The sequence below is a fragment of the Panulirus ornatus genome, chromosome 20, assembly GCF_036320965.1.
Source record: "Panulirus ornatus isolate Po-2019 chromosome 20, ASM3632096v1, whole genome shotgun sequence".
Taxonomy (NCBI): domain Eukaryota; kingdom Metazoa; phylum Arthropoda; class Malacostraca; order Decapoda; family Palinuridae; genus Panulirus; species Panulirus ornatus.
Genome location: NC_092243.1, coordinates 59,869,232 through 59,882,887, shown reverse-complemented (window position 1 = coordinate 59,882,887; position 13,656 = coordinate 59,869,232). Strand labels below are relative to the sequence as shown.

At 38.2% G+C, this 13,656-nt stretch overlaps 2 protein-coding genes across 4 annotated transcripts in view; one reads left to right on the top strand and one right to left on the bottom strand.

Annotated features, from left to right (window-relative positions):
- Positions 1–291, bottom strand: part of AspRS-m (aspartyl-tRNA synthetase, mitochondrial) — a 66,160-nt gene extending 65,869 nt beyond the window's left edge. Inside the window, exon 1 of one of the 2 annotated variants that reach the window (XM_071675036.1) lies at positions 22–291. In XM_071675036.1, coding sequence (XP_071531137.1) covers positions 22–214 — 193 coding nt within the window. In that variant the 5' untranslated portion in view covers positions 215–291. The remainder of the gene's footprint in view (positions 1–21) is intronic. The other variant, XM_071675035.1, reaches the window with a different exon arrangement.
- Positions 292–837: 546 nt separating this feature from the next.
- Positions 838–12,993, top strand: LOC139756048 (ATP-dependent RNA helicase DDX55). 2 transcript variants are annotated; one of them, XM_071675028.1, is made up of 2 exons: positions 838–994; positions 10,063–12,993. In XM_071675028.1, exon 2 carries the CDS (start codon positions 10,165–10,167, stop codon positions 11,917–11,919), a length of 1,755 nt encoding a protein of 584 aa, XP_071531129.1. In that variant the 5' UTR covers positions 838–994; positions 10,063–10,164; the 3' UTR covers positions 11,920–12,993. The 2 variants fall into 2 exon arrangements, with proteins under 2 accessions (XP_071531129.1, XP_071531130.1); XM_071675029.1 differs by having other exon boundaries at positions 839–994; positions 10,068–12,993.
- The last annotated feature ends 663 nt before the right edge of the window (positions 12,994–13,656 follow it).

Below are 13,656 nucleotides of genomic sequence, written 5' to 3'. Positions count from 1 at the left end.
ATAGTCATTGTTATATCTCACCATCAGTAAGAGAAAATCTCTGTAAACGTGAATAAGTTGTACTGCTGGACCCAAGCAGGGGCAGTCGCCTTCCTCGCTCCTTCGCAGTGTATATTCCAAAGCTCTTAATATTCACAGTCAAAGCTTTCCTCAGTGTTAAGAAGGCTTTCTCTCTTCCTGAAAATCTTATGAATAGCTTAGGTAATAAATTCATCCCAATATATTAACTCGTGTATGGTGAGCCGGCCAAGATATTGAATGTTTGTTTTGATTACAAACTAGAGTCTCATTCAATCCACAAGGAACTACGTTCAAATTATTTACCTCGCCTTGACATCATTCATTTATATTTATCCCGCCTTTCATGGGTGTAATGACCTAATTAATTTTCTAAATTACTTCAAATTATATGAAATCGTATAGAAATCTTTAATACTCAGCACACGAAGACAAAACTGTGAGAGCAAGTGTAACATTCCTACCAGCACAAAACAGCAGTACACTTCTCATTCACCCGGAATTTGTTTTGAATGTAGCAGAACTTAAAGAAATAAATTGTTATATATTGCATAATTTGAAATATGCTGAGAATTCAGGCCAATTGATATTCCTAAATGCCAAATGATCTTCGCTGTCGGCACATTAGTCCAATAGCTTGCATAATACATAGCGGAATTGATTCTATACGAATAATGGCTGTATCATAAATTGAATAATAACGATTCGTCTTCTTTTGATATACTTCACTTTTGATTCATGCATTTGAATTTAGATTTACATAAGCGCTAGGAGGAAAAAAAAACAAATTGTTCGCTGAAACATATGTTCGCTGGATATGTTTACATACCTCGCCAGAGCTGACTCGAGAGAGACGTAAGAGGGACATATAACTCACAGCAATAGACAAGCTTTACTATAATATTGGTAGCGGATATAATAAACAAGATGTCATTCTTCTGTCTTATGCAAGAATTATTCAAATATTTCATTAAAGGTAAGTTTGAAAAGCAATTATTGCTCTAATAGTGTCGTCTTACGTCTGGGTTTATGGATTTGCTCTGAAAATGTGGTAATGTTGAATTATGTTGTTCCATGATGAGCAACATGGTATAGTTGTGGTAAATTGGATGGAAGAAAAAAAAAAAAGAAGACTAAAGGAACGGAAAAATGAGTGGGTTCTTATTAAATCTTACTTTTAAAGGTGCGATGGTTATAAAACATAGGAGGGGAAAATAGTATGCTCCACTTCATTATCAGCTTTGATAATGAAGTCATTTTGTTATACATTTCTCACATGTGAGTACTGATTGATATTCCATATGGTCATACTGGTAAGGTTTACATGCATCGGGGAAAACGTGGGGTTTTTCTGTATTAAAATAGGTAAAATGATTGTGAAAGTCAACTGAACCTCATACATCACCAAGTAGCCGAAACTGTACTGTACTGTACCATCATTGAAATATTCCTGCCTGCTGCAGTGCATAGGTTCTGTGGATTTCCTACTGGTATATTATCTAATTTTACAGAGATTAACCCCTAAATTTACTCTGATATACTGTAATCGTGTCTTTTGATATTGTTGAACTTTTTATAAGATTGCTTAGTCCTCTGCAGGTATTTCTGTAACCATAAGGAACTATATAAAGCACTTAAATAATAAGTAGCCATTTCCCAAGGCTACCTTTGATGCAGAGCCAACTTGGACTCTCACGTGAGGGAGACAACATTTGGAAAGAGGCATCATGACCATCAGTCTTCGGTTGGCTGGTCTCCAGACAAACTAAGGGAAGCATTAGGCAGTCGTGTGGTAGGTTAAGGCTGTAATTTTTAGGACACAGGCAGACAGTTCATGAGAACAGAGCCTGAGGCTGATAGAATATGGGAAAAGGTTAGTTTAACTCCAGCTCACTTTTAGCATCGAGTATTAAGTGTTTTTGTTTTGTTATGCTTGTATATTGTTTAGAGAGCACAATAGCAGTTGCAGAGCCTGATCGAGTGGTCTATTTTTATTGAATGATTTTGAATAAGGGTAAGGGAAATGTAGGATTAATGAATGTAGAAGTAGATAGTACTTTGTAAAAAAATAAAACCTACAAAACCTATAAAAATCTCACCTTATGTTACTAGCAGTCAGGACTGAATATTGTACAATAATGTACCATTAAATTTAAACAATCAACAGTTTGAGTGACCATGCAATTACTAGCAATAGAGCAGTTTTATGTTGATGTATTTCTAGTATACTTTTGGCTACTAGGCAAGGTTGAGGTTTTTATAGGTTCTGTTGATTTTGTGTAAGTATTTTACATTAACCCAATATCCATAACCCTCATTACAATTGCCATAGATATTTGATATTTAGTAATATGCAATGCTCCACAACTGTTACTTTTTTCGTACTTGTTTGCTGTTTCCCACATTGGCTAACATCGACTCTCTCACTGTCATGTTTAGGGCACCAAAACCATAGACCCTTATCCACAACCAGACCCTGTAGAGATGATGTCTTTGTTTCTACCGAGCTTATTTTCCAATTGAACTTAAATTTTAAACACAGGCACAGCATTAGTGGTAAATTAAATGAACAGATATAGAAATATTACACTTTTACGTTAACATTCATGGTGAGGAAGACTTGCTGTCAAATGTGGGGAATGGATACAAATTTTTTTTTTCTTTTAAACAATACTCTGATGTCATACACACTTTTGTATTTCATAAATACGTACAGTTTTGGTGGTGATTGACATGGATATAAGTAGAAATATTACACTTTTCACAGTACAAATAAATGTGAGTACATTAGATTAGCTGTCACCTTTGGGGATGATATGGGAGATTTATTTATTTGGAAATATTCTTGCTTTTTACATGTCATCTGCTAACAAACTCTTCCATTAATCTAGGATTACATAGTGAGAAAATTGTGGACTTCATATGTAATTTCTTCCATAAGCACAAGTTTAATGAGGAAGCCTCTCCTCATTTATCTGCCTGTCTCTAATGCCCATTTCCTCCAGGAACTCCCATGGCTAAAGAGTGTCCATTTATCCCTGTCCTTACATGCCTCCCTTGCATACACCATTCCATGCATTCTTCCTCTGTTTCTCTCCTTCCAGTATTCCTCCGCCCTGTTTGCCCATGTCACAGGGGTCTTCCACTCACACTAACCTCTTTGATTTAAACTCCCAATCTTGCATTCTTTCCTTATACCCAAATCACCTCAAAGTATTACATTTCACCCTTTGTACTACTCCACAATTCACTCCCTTTGCATTCCTTGCCATACCACATCCCTCACACACCCCTTCATTTCTTTCTTCATTCCATCTAGTCACACCACATGCTCTTCTCAAATAGCTCATTTCCACAACCAGAATTCTTGACCTCTGTACCTTAATCTACATCTGTTTCAGCTGCATAGATCAGGGTTGGGAGGAGTATGCTGTCCCTTAATCCTCTCTTCACTTCCATACTTACACCTCTACCCTTCATTATTCTGTTAAGGGACCTAAGGACTCTTCTCACCTGTACTGCTCTCTCCCTTGTCTCCTTCCATATCACCACACTTACCCAAGACAGCTCCCAGATACTTAAATTCCTCACTTTTTCCAGTCTTTTTCCTCCCGTATCCACAGCACAATTTAGTACATCTTTCACTTTGTATGGTTTTACAAAATCTATACTGTCACTTTGTTTCCTTTCAAACACCATTACTTAACTTTTACTTGCATTTACCTTCTACCTTCTCCGCTTATGCACACATATCATGAAACTCACTTACAGCCTTCTGCAACTCCTCTTCACTCTCTGCAAAAAACACAAAATCATCCACAAACAGGTTGCCACTGGCCACCACATCTCACCACCACACTCATCTCTGTACCCTTTCCCCTAGTTTTGCTTTCATATATATATGTGTATGTATTTTAACTTTCCAAAAGGGGAAACAGAAGGAGTCATGTGAGAGTGCTCATCCTCCTCGAAGGCTCAGATTGGGGTGTCTAAATGTGTGTGGATGTAACAAATGAGAAAAAAGGAGAGATAGGTAGTATATTTGAGGAAAAGAACCTGGGTGTTTTGGCTAGTGAAACAAAGCTCAAGGGAAAAGGGAAAGAGTGGTTTGGGAATGTCTAGGGAGTGAAGTCAGGGGTTGGTGAGAGGACAAGAGCAAAGGAAGGAGTAGCACAACTCCTGAAGCAGGAATTGATAGATATGATGACTAATTGGAGAGCAGATGCAAGTTCCTATGCCCCTAAGAATATTGAAGTAAGAGATTGTCTCTCAGACCACGGTTGGCAAATGGTAAGAGATGGAACAATCCAAACCCTTGTGAGCAAGTCACAAAGAACAAAAGTGGGCACTGAAAGGGAATGACAAAGATTATCACATGGATGTCAGTGGAACATGGAGAACAGAAGGGTATATGATAAGAGAATTGGAATAAAAGGGAATATGGGAATGATAGTACCAAAACTGGAATTAGAAGGAATGTGGGAATGATAGGACCAGAATGTCAATACAAAAAAATCTACCAAGAGAAAGATTATCCCAAGTCCCACATGAGTGCAATAATAAAAACATTAAACTGAACCATGTTATAGTGGAATTGATGATAGAAATGGCAAGGACCCTGACAAAACTAAAAATGTAAAGCAAATCAGATGATATAGAGAGAATAATAAAGGAAAATACAGATATTAGACAGAGAAGACAATTAGTAAATCATGGAAAATAGTATATTTGAATATACAAAGCATAGTAAATGAGGATTCCAAAATTAAAAGAAACTGTTCCAATGAATATTCAAGAGTGGAAGATCAAATGCACACAGGCATGCATCTTTTTGTGAATTTTATTTTGTAGAACTGAAGTCTGCAACTCCAGTCCTCCAAGAAGACAAACAGAAGGGACACGTAAGTTTCTTAGGAGTAGAATTATTACCTAAGAAATTACTTGCATCAATATATGATTATATTCTTTTAGAAAATTTGAAGATTGTATGTTCTTGAAAGTTGTTTCTCAGCTGCTGATGACTTGAAGTTGATCCACCCCATGTGAATGGGACTAGAGATGAAGATGATACAGATAGATACACAATAGACTGGTGAGGATGAATGTCTTCTTTCTCTGGAGCTATTGCCTGCATTTCGGGGAGCTAGGCAGTGTTCAGATCACAGGCTTTTTCAGACTATACATACTGAGCTCTCTTTTGGGCCCTGACTGAGCTTCAAACATTTCATAACTTTGATTATGAAATTTTTGTGTACCTTTTATTGTTTTTAAATGTTGTGTGTATTGTATGAAATTTTTTTTTTTTTTTTTTTTTTTATACTTTGTCGCTGTCTCCCGCGTTTGCGAGGTAGCGCAAGGAAACAGACGAAAGAAATGCCCCCCCCCCCCCCATACACATATACATACACACGTCCACACACGCAAATATACATACCTACACAGCTTTCCATGGTTTACCCCAGACGCTTCACATGCCTTGCTTCAATCCACTGACAGCACGTCAACCCCTGTATACCACATGACTCCAATTCACTCTATTTCTTGCCCTCCTTTCACCCTCCTGCATGTTCAGGCCCTGATCACACAAAATCTTTTTCACTCCATCTTTCCACCTCCAATTTGGTCTCCCTCTTCTCCTCGTTCCCTCCACCTCCGACACATATATCCTCTTGGTCAATCTCTCCTCACTCATTCTCTCCATGTGCCCAAACCATTTCAAAACACCCTCTTCTGCTCTCTCAACCACGCTCTTTTTATTTCCACACATCTCTCTTACCCTTATGTTACTTACTCGATCAAACCACCTCACACCACACATTGTCCTCAAACATCTCATTTCCAGCACATCCATCCTCCTGCGCACATCTCTATCCATAGCCCACGCCTCGCAACCATACAACATTGTTGGAACCACTATTCCCTCAAACATACCCATATTTGCTTTCCGAGATAATGTTCTCGACTTCCACACATTTTTCAAGGCTCCCAAAATTTTCGCCCCCTCCCCCACCCTATGATCCACTTCCGCTTCCATGGTTCCATCCGCTGACAGATCCACTCCCAGATATCTAAAACACTTCACTTCCTCCAGTTTTTCTCCATTCAAACTCACCTCCCAATTGACTTGACCCTCACCCCTACTGTACCTAATAACCTTGCTCTTATTCACATTTACTCTCAACTTTCTTCTTCCACACACTTTACCAAACTCAGTCACCAGCTTCTGCAGTTTCTCACATGAATCAGCCACCAGCGCTGTATCATCAGCGAACAACAACTGACTCACTTCCCAAGCTCTCTCATCCCCAACAGACTTCATACTTGCCCCTCTTTCCAGGACTCTTGCATTTACCTCCCTTACAACCCCATCCATAAACAAATTAAACAACCATGGAGACATCACACATCCCTGCCGCAAACCTACATTCACTGAGAACCAATCACTTTCCTCTCTTCCTACACGTACACATGCCTTACTCGTTAAACTACTTTTTCCAGTCTTCCTGCCTTCACACCTATACTTTTCACCTGTAGTTACAAATCTATATTACTTTCTTTCAAACACTTCTTAACTTTACTGCATCTTACTTCTACTTTCTTATGCATCCCAATCCATAAATCACTTACACCTTACAACCATTTCTTTTCATAAAACATATCATCCACAAACTTGCCAGCAACACCACATCTCATCCCACACTCATCCTGTCTTCCAGTTGCTCATTAATGGTATGATTTAACTTTCCAAAAGGGCAACAAAATCATGAGAGTACCTGAGCGATTGGGTGTCAATGTTGTGATACAAATGCAAAAAGTATCAGTATTTGAAAGACCTCTTATTGCTACGGAAAACTCAAAAAGGAATATGGTTTGGGAATTTAGGCATAATCTAGGGTTGTGGCCTTGTACAAGGAGTGAGCAACTCTGAACACGAATCTAGGACTACTGAATATATAACACATCAATACTCTACCACAGACATAATAAGTGTCCCACCCTTTTGGCAAATAAGTTACCACTGCAAACCCAAACCTGTGGCATCAGAGTAACAAATGGCAGCAAAGCTGTAATACTCAATGTTTACCACATATTCATGCAAACCCCAAGGAACACCTCGAGATTGAATAAGGATATGATGATCGTACCAAAATGAATCAAGACATAGAAACTTAGACCAAAATACTCAATCAATCTCCAGATTATCCGTCCACATAGTCAAATAAACATACTCAACCATGTTATACGTGATGATATAGAAATGAAGGACCTACAAAACAAATTAGCCAAGTCTTACACAGAGAATTTAACCTTCAAGAACATTTTAGATCTCCCAAACATTTAATATGAAATAGTCTACCCAAACTCATACATTAATGTTTTTTTCAAACTTAAGACTGTTCCATTGATACTCAGTAAGTTCTAATTTACTTCGCATCATCATTTTTGTGAATTCATGAAACTGAACATGCACTCCTCCTCTACATTCAACAGAAGTACCTAATGCTTTCTTAGCATACAATTTTCTAAAATCTCACTTCCCTCATTATGATTATATCAGCATTTTTGCACAATCCATCACTGATTCCCTAATTTCCTTTTCCCCACTCCCCTGATTGCTTGATTCTCACCTTTTCCATTTGGTACACAGTCATCTGATACTTCCACACAGTAGCATCTTCAAGGACTATGACTTCTTCCCGACTATTACCCCATTTGGACTACTCATTTTCTGAATACCAGCTATTTCCTAGCTACATATGATCAGTACTCCCTCATACCTCTCAGACATAATCCAAAATCTCATCTTTCACTGCATTATTAAACTTTATTCCAATTAACGCTTTCAACTTCTGAAAATATATACTTTAAAACAATAAAAAACATTTAATTATTGAGCTTATCCAGAAGTCTTTCTTTTCTATGCTTCTAACCAGTGCAATGTAGACTTAGTTTGGTAGTTAGGTAAAGGATGAAGTTCAGGGATGGCATCAAGCTCAATCAAGGATAAAGCAGCTGGAGATGATGGAGGCAGGCTTTACATATCATCTTTGACCAATTTGCAGTATAATTTTAGTAGTCTCCATCTGCAGTCATTTTCTCACCTCTCACTTGCTGGAAGTTGTCAACAATACTAAGACCTTAATAATTGTTCCACACTGCTTCTTGATGTTTTATATGGTTGTGTTACTAAGACTATAACTCTCCCTTAGGTAACACATGATTTGCCATTCTCTAATCTTATGTAGAATTTCAATTTCTTGTGTATTAGTAAGCATATCATGCTTCTCATTCTTATCATTACATTCAGGACCATCACTTTGATAATTGTTAGATGTATCTGGACAGTATAAGAACAAAAACAATAGAAGCTGCAGAGAAAAGTACAGAGCACTGTTGCTCTTAATTTATAATGGAGAAACAGTTAAGCAAAAAACGAAGTGACGGCTAACTATATCTCTGACGTCCATTCCAACTAGAACTCCTTCAGGGGGTGGCCATGGCAACAGATTTTCTGTAATTAAAGAACTCCAGTGCCTCTTCTTAGCCTTTAGTGCCTCACCCTTAACAGGCCACTGGGAGAAGGCAAGTCTAGCTCAGTATTTGCAGAGGCATCTACCTTATGTTTCTAATGACTACTCATATCTAATGCTCCTACCTACTACCTTTACCTAATGTTTCTGCCTAATGCTCCCATCTAAATGTTCCTACCTACTACTTCTATCTACTGGTCTTACCATTTTGCCAAAAGGTAGGGCTGGCGCATAGTGCTCGCTGCAGGAAAATCTAGTTACAAAGAATAAGCTGCACGAAGTAAGTGTTGTCGAGTGTTACACATGATGAGGAGAGTTTGTATGTTTGTGGACAGAATGCCAGTTAGTGAATGCAACTTAACCATTAAAGTGTTGGCTCACTAAAGCAGATGTCACTAACCCTCCTGGTACCCAGGCAGGTAGTCCCTAGTCATTGGCTCCCTACCAAGATGGTGTGGGAGCCTTCAGACACTCAGTGTGCAATTTTAGCAGGAATCTTAAATGTGCAGGCATTTGAATTTTGGATGCTTGTAGACTACAGATATTCAGACAGGAGATCTTTTACTGAAATAAGTTCCCATTTAGTACTTATGGAGTACACAGACGTAAGAGCATTATGCATGTAATGCAGGTTAAACCATGGTATACTTATTACTTTTGTATGTTGCAAACTTGTAAACCACTTGAGAAATTATAAGCCCCCGAGACTCAAACTTCCTTTTCTAATCCCTTCCTCGTTTTTATCCTTTCTCTTTTTCCTCTTCTTTTTTTTCCGTTTTCCTCTTAATCCTTTTTCTCCTTCCTTATCCACTGTACATACAAGGCTATTAATCTACCCTTTGGCAGTAATTCTGCTGTTTGTATGCATAAGAATGCTATTTTGTTTAGATTTACATAATTGTTTCTTTAAGACTTTGAAATAATATACAAGGTTTATTGGTGCATTCTTCACACACTGTTGTAGTTGTTATTTAAGTAGCACCCAAAAAAGAATGAGTTGCTTACTGCACGTGTCTTGATCCCATAAATAATATCATCCGATTCACTGAGCTGGTAAGCAGCCTGTTGTCATTAGTCTGACTGATACTTCTACTTGCACTCCCCTGCCTTTGCTTAAATTTATATTTAGGTATTTTATATCAATTTTTTATCTTATTTACCTCACATGCCTGCCTTAGAATAATACTAGAGGTGGTATACATCAGTAAATTTGGTTTACTGAGCCTTTGGCTTATGAGCTGAATTATTAAGTAAAAATATTTTGCACATCTGTTTTTATAGAAGAGTTGGTATCTGTATGTTCTTTGCTAGCCCTTCTGCCAAATTCCTATGAATTATCTCCAATGGTACACTTTTAAGTTTTTAAAACTAGATTGTATATTGTAGTCAGAATGTGATATGGCCTAGAGGGATAGAATCATTTAGTTGATGAATAGTGAATGAAAATTACTTCATGAGATTTGGTCAAGTCATTTTGGTAATACATGACTTTTACATTTTTTTTTTTTTTCAGAGTAGAACTACTGATGAAATAGCTGCCAGTTTTGAGTCTTGGTCTGCTTACCAGCCCTGTTGAAATTTTCTACTTTTCCACTGTTGCTGGCTAGCCATCACCATGGAAACATCATGGGACAGTTTGCCAGTGAATCTTCTGAAGCCCATTAAACAAACTATCCAAGACTTTGGTTTTATGAGCATGACTCCTGTTCAGGCAGCATGCATTCCGTTGCTTCTTAAACACAAGGATGTAGCAGCAGAAGCAGTAACAGGTAGTGGCAAGACTTTAGCATTTTTGATTCCTGTTATCCAGATTCTAAAGAAGCTGGAGTACCCATTGAAGAAGCATGACATTGGTGCTCTTATTGTGTCTCCTACTCGTGAGTTGGCCTCACAGATTCATGAAGTACTGCAAGGCTTTTTAAAACACATACCACAGCTTACTTCTCTGCTAACAGTTGGAGGATCATATCCCAGTGATGATATTGAGAATTTCGGAAACACTGGTGCCCACATTATTGTGGGTACACCAGGCCGTCTTCAAGATTTGTTAGCTCGTAATGGCAAGGGAGGTCCTAGTCTTGCTGCCGGTGTAAGAGCGCTGGAGATATTAATCCTTGATGAAGCTGACAGACTTTTGGACTTGGGTTTTTTTGATACTCTTAATACTATTTTTGCCTACCTCCCAAAGCAAAGAAGAACGGGATTGTTTTCAGCTACACAAACCTCAGATGTGATCAGTCTCATTCGCGCAGGACTGCGAAACCCAGTGCAGGTTAAAGTGAAAGAAAATGAAGCTACAGGGAATGAGAAAACACCTCTTTCCCTCCACAATTATTTTATGGTATGTAAAGAAGATAAAAAATTTGCAACCCTGGTTACACTTTTGAAAGAAAGAGAAGCAGAGAAAGTAATGGTATTTCTGGCTACGTGTGCATGTGTTGAATACTTTTCAGTTGCCCTGGGAGTATTTTTGAAAAATATAAAGATTTTGTCCTCACATGGTAAGATGAAAAATAAGAGATTTACAATATTTAATCAGTTTCGATCACTTGAGTCTGGGGTTCTGTTATGCACAGATGTGATGTGTCGTGGTGTTGATATCCCAAGTGTTGACTGGGTTATTCAGTATGACCCTCCCTCTTCTGCAGCTGCTTTTGTCCACCGTTGTGGTCGTACTGCAAGGATTGGTAATGAGGGCTCAGCCATTGTCATGTTACTTCCAAATGAAACAGAATATGTAGAATTCATCAAACTGAACCAGGAGGTTACTTTACATACCATGACTGCTCCAACAAATATACCTGATCTGTTGAATAAGATGAGGAAACTCCAGCTCCAGGATCGAATGACAATGGATAAAGCTAACCGAGCATTTGTTTCATACATACAGTCTTATGCAAAGCATGAGTGCAATGTGTTATTGAATGTGAAAAGTCTCAATTTTGGTCGCATTGCTACTAGCTTTGGATTACTGAAAATGCCCAAAATGCCTGAGTTAAAAGGTATTAAAATCACCGATTTTGACCCAGTGAATATGGATTATAACACAATCACCTACAAAGACAAGCTAAAGGAGAAGAGCAGACAAAAGAAACTTTGCCTATATAAAGAGACAGGTCAGTGGCCTGGCATGAAGCAGCACAGACAACAAACAGAGCCTTGGTCCAAGCAGAAGGAGAAGAAAGAAAGAAAGAAGAGAAAGAAAGAAAAGAAGCGAAAAGGGCACCAATTTACACAGGAGGACTTGGATGATCTTGAAAAGGACTTCCGCATGGTTAAGAAATTTGGAAAAGGCAGGGTGAAAGCCAAGGACTTTGATGCATACTTTGGTTGTGAAACTGAAGATGAAGTAGAGAAAAGTGTTAAGTAAAGTGCTAGTGTCTTGAGATAAGCAAGTTGTGGAATAAATGTATTAATTTCAGCTAATTGGTGATAGCAATGCAGTATATTTGGGCTTAGTAACCCTTACTAGCAGGATGTAGCTGTTTGACCAAGATATACTGTTACAAAACCTATTTTGCCTACCTCCCAAAGGAGGAGGGTGGATGTGTTGGAAATGAGATGTTTGAGGACAGTATGTGGTGTGAGGTGGTTTGATCGAGTAAGTAATGAAAGGGTAAGAGAGATGTGTGGTTATAAAAAGAGTGTGGTTGAGAGAGCAGAAGAGGGTGTATTGAAATGGTTTGGTCACATGGAGAGAATGAGTGAGGAAAGATTGACTAAGAGGATATATGTGTCAGAGGAACGAGGAGAAGTGGGAAACCAAAGTGGAGATGGAAGATTGGAGCGAAAAAGATTTTGAGCAGTTGGTGCCTGAACATGCAAGAGGGTGAGAGGTCATGCAAGGAATAGAGCGAATTGGAACGATGTGGTATACTGGGGTGACGTGCTGTTAGTGGATTGAACCAGGGCATGTGAAGCATCTGGGGTAAGCCGTGGAAAGTTTTGTGGATGTGGAAAGGGAGCTGTGTTTTCGGTGCATTACACATGACAGCTAGAGGCTGAGTGTGAACGAATGTGGCCTTTGTTGTGTTTTCCTAGTGCTACCTCGTACACGCAGGGGGTGGGGGGTGCCATTTCATGTGTGGTGGGGTGGCAACAGGAATGGATGAGGGCAGCATGTATGAATATGTACATGTGTATATATGTATATGTATGTATGTATGCATTGAAATGTATAGGTATGTATATGTGCGTATGTGGGCATGTATGTAGATACATGTGTATGTGGGTGGGTTGGGCCATTCTTTTGTCTGTTTCCTTGCGCTACCTCGCTAATGCGGTAGGCAGCGACAAAGTATAATAAAAAAAAATAAAGATTTCAATTTTAATAAGATTGTTATATGAAGTGTAGCTGAATCTGAAAAATAACAATAACAGTTCAGTTTTAAACTTAAGCTGTGAAGCACATCAACTGTTGCAAATGAAAATATTTTGATTATCACATTGAGTTTTATTGACTCCATCAGATTTTTTTCTATAAGGAAACAGATTTTAATTAGTCTAACACATATGAAGAAATTAAACAGTTGATACTATAATCATGGCGCATGAGTCTGAAGGTTTCATTATCGTGTCGTGGCAACCTACTAGTCCATAGTGTATCCAATTTCTTGTATAATGTGATACACATAGGACACAGTTGTCCATTATTTGAAAGGCCAAATATGGAGGCAGTAATGATGAATACCGTCAATTATAGTCAATTTCGAGTTTCAAAAGAATAAATACTCGCATACAACTGTTTTGTTAATTTATAAGTTTGCTGATTATAAGTCATAAGAGGCTCAAACAGTGCCCTCTGCAGACCAGAGTAGTGCACCCAGCTAATCCCCTACATGTTAATTATGTATGGGTGAAGGGTGCTGAAAGTAAATACAAATGCTTGCAAGACTTGTTATTGAAAGAGATAGGTTTTCTTATAATACTTGTCTGGATGATGATGTTATTTAATGTGATGATTTGTAAATATTTTATTTAGGAAGGTTAAAATTGAGAGGAGAGCCTTTCAGAAGTAAAATCAGGGTGTAGTGAAAGCTATGATGAATGAGAAAGATTTGAATGCAGACTGGACAAAAACAAGAGTTGACAACACATAATCTATATA

Excerpts from the sequence above, each read along its gene's own strand:
- LOC139756048 (XM_071675028.1), top strand. The coding sequence starts at position 10,165 with ATGGAAACATCATGGGACAGTTTGCCAGTGAATCTTCTGAAGCCCATT.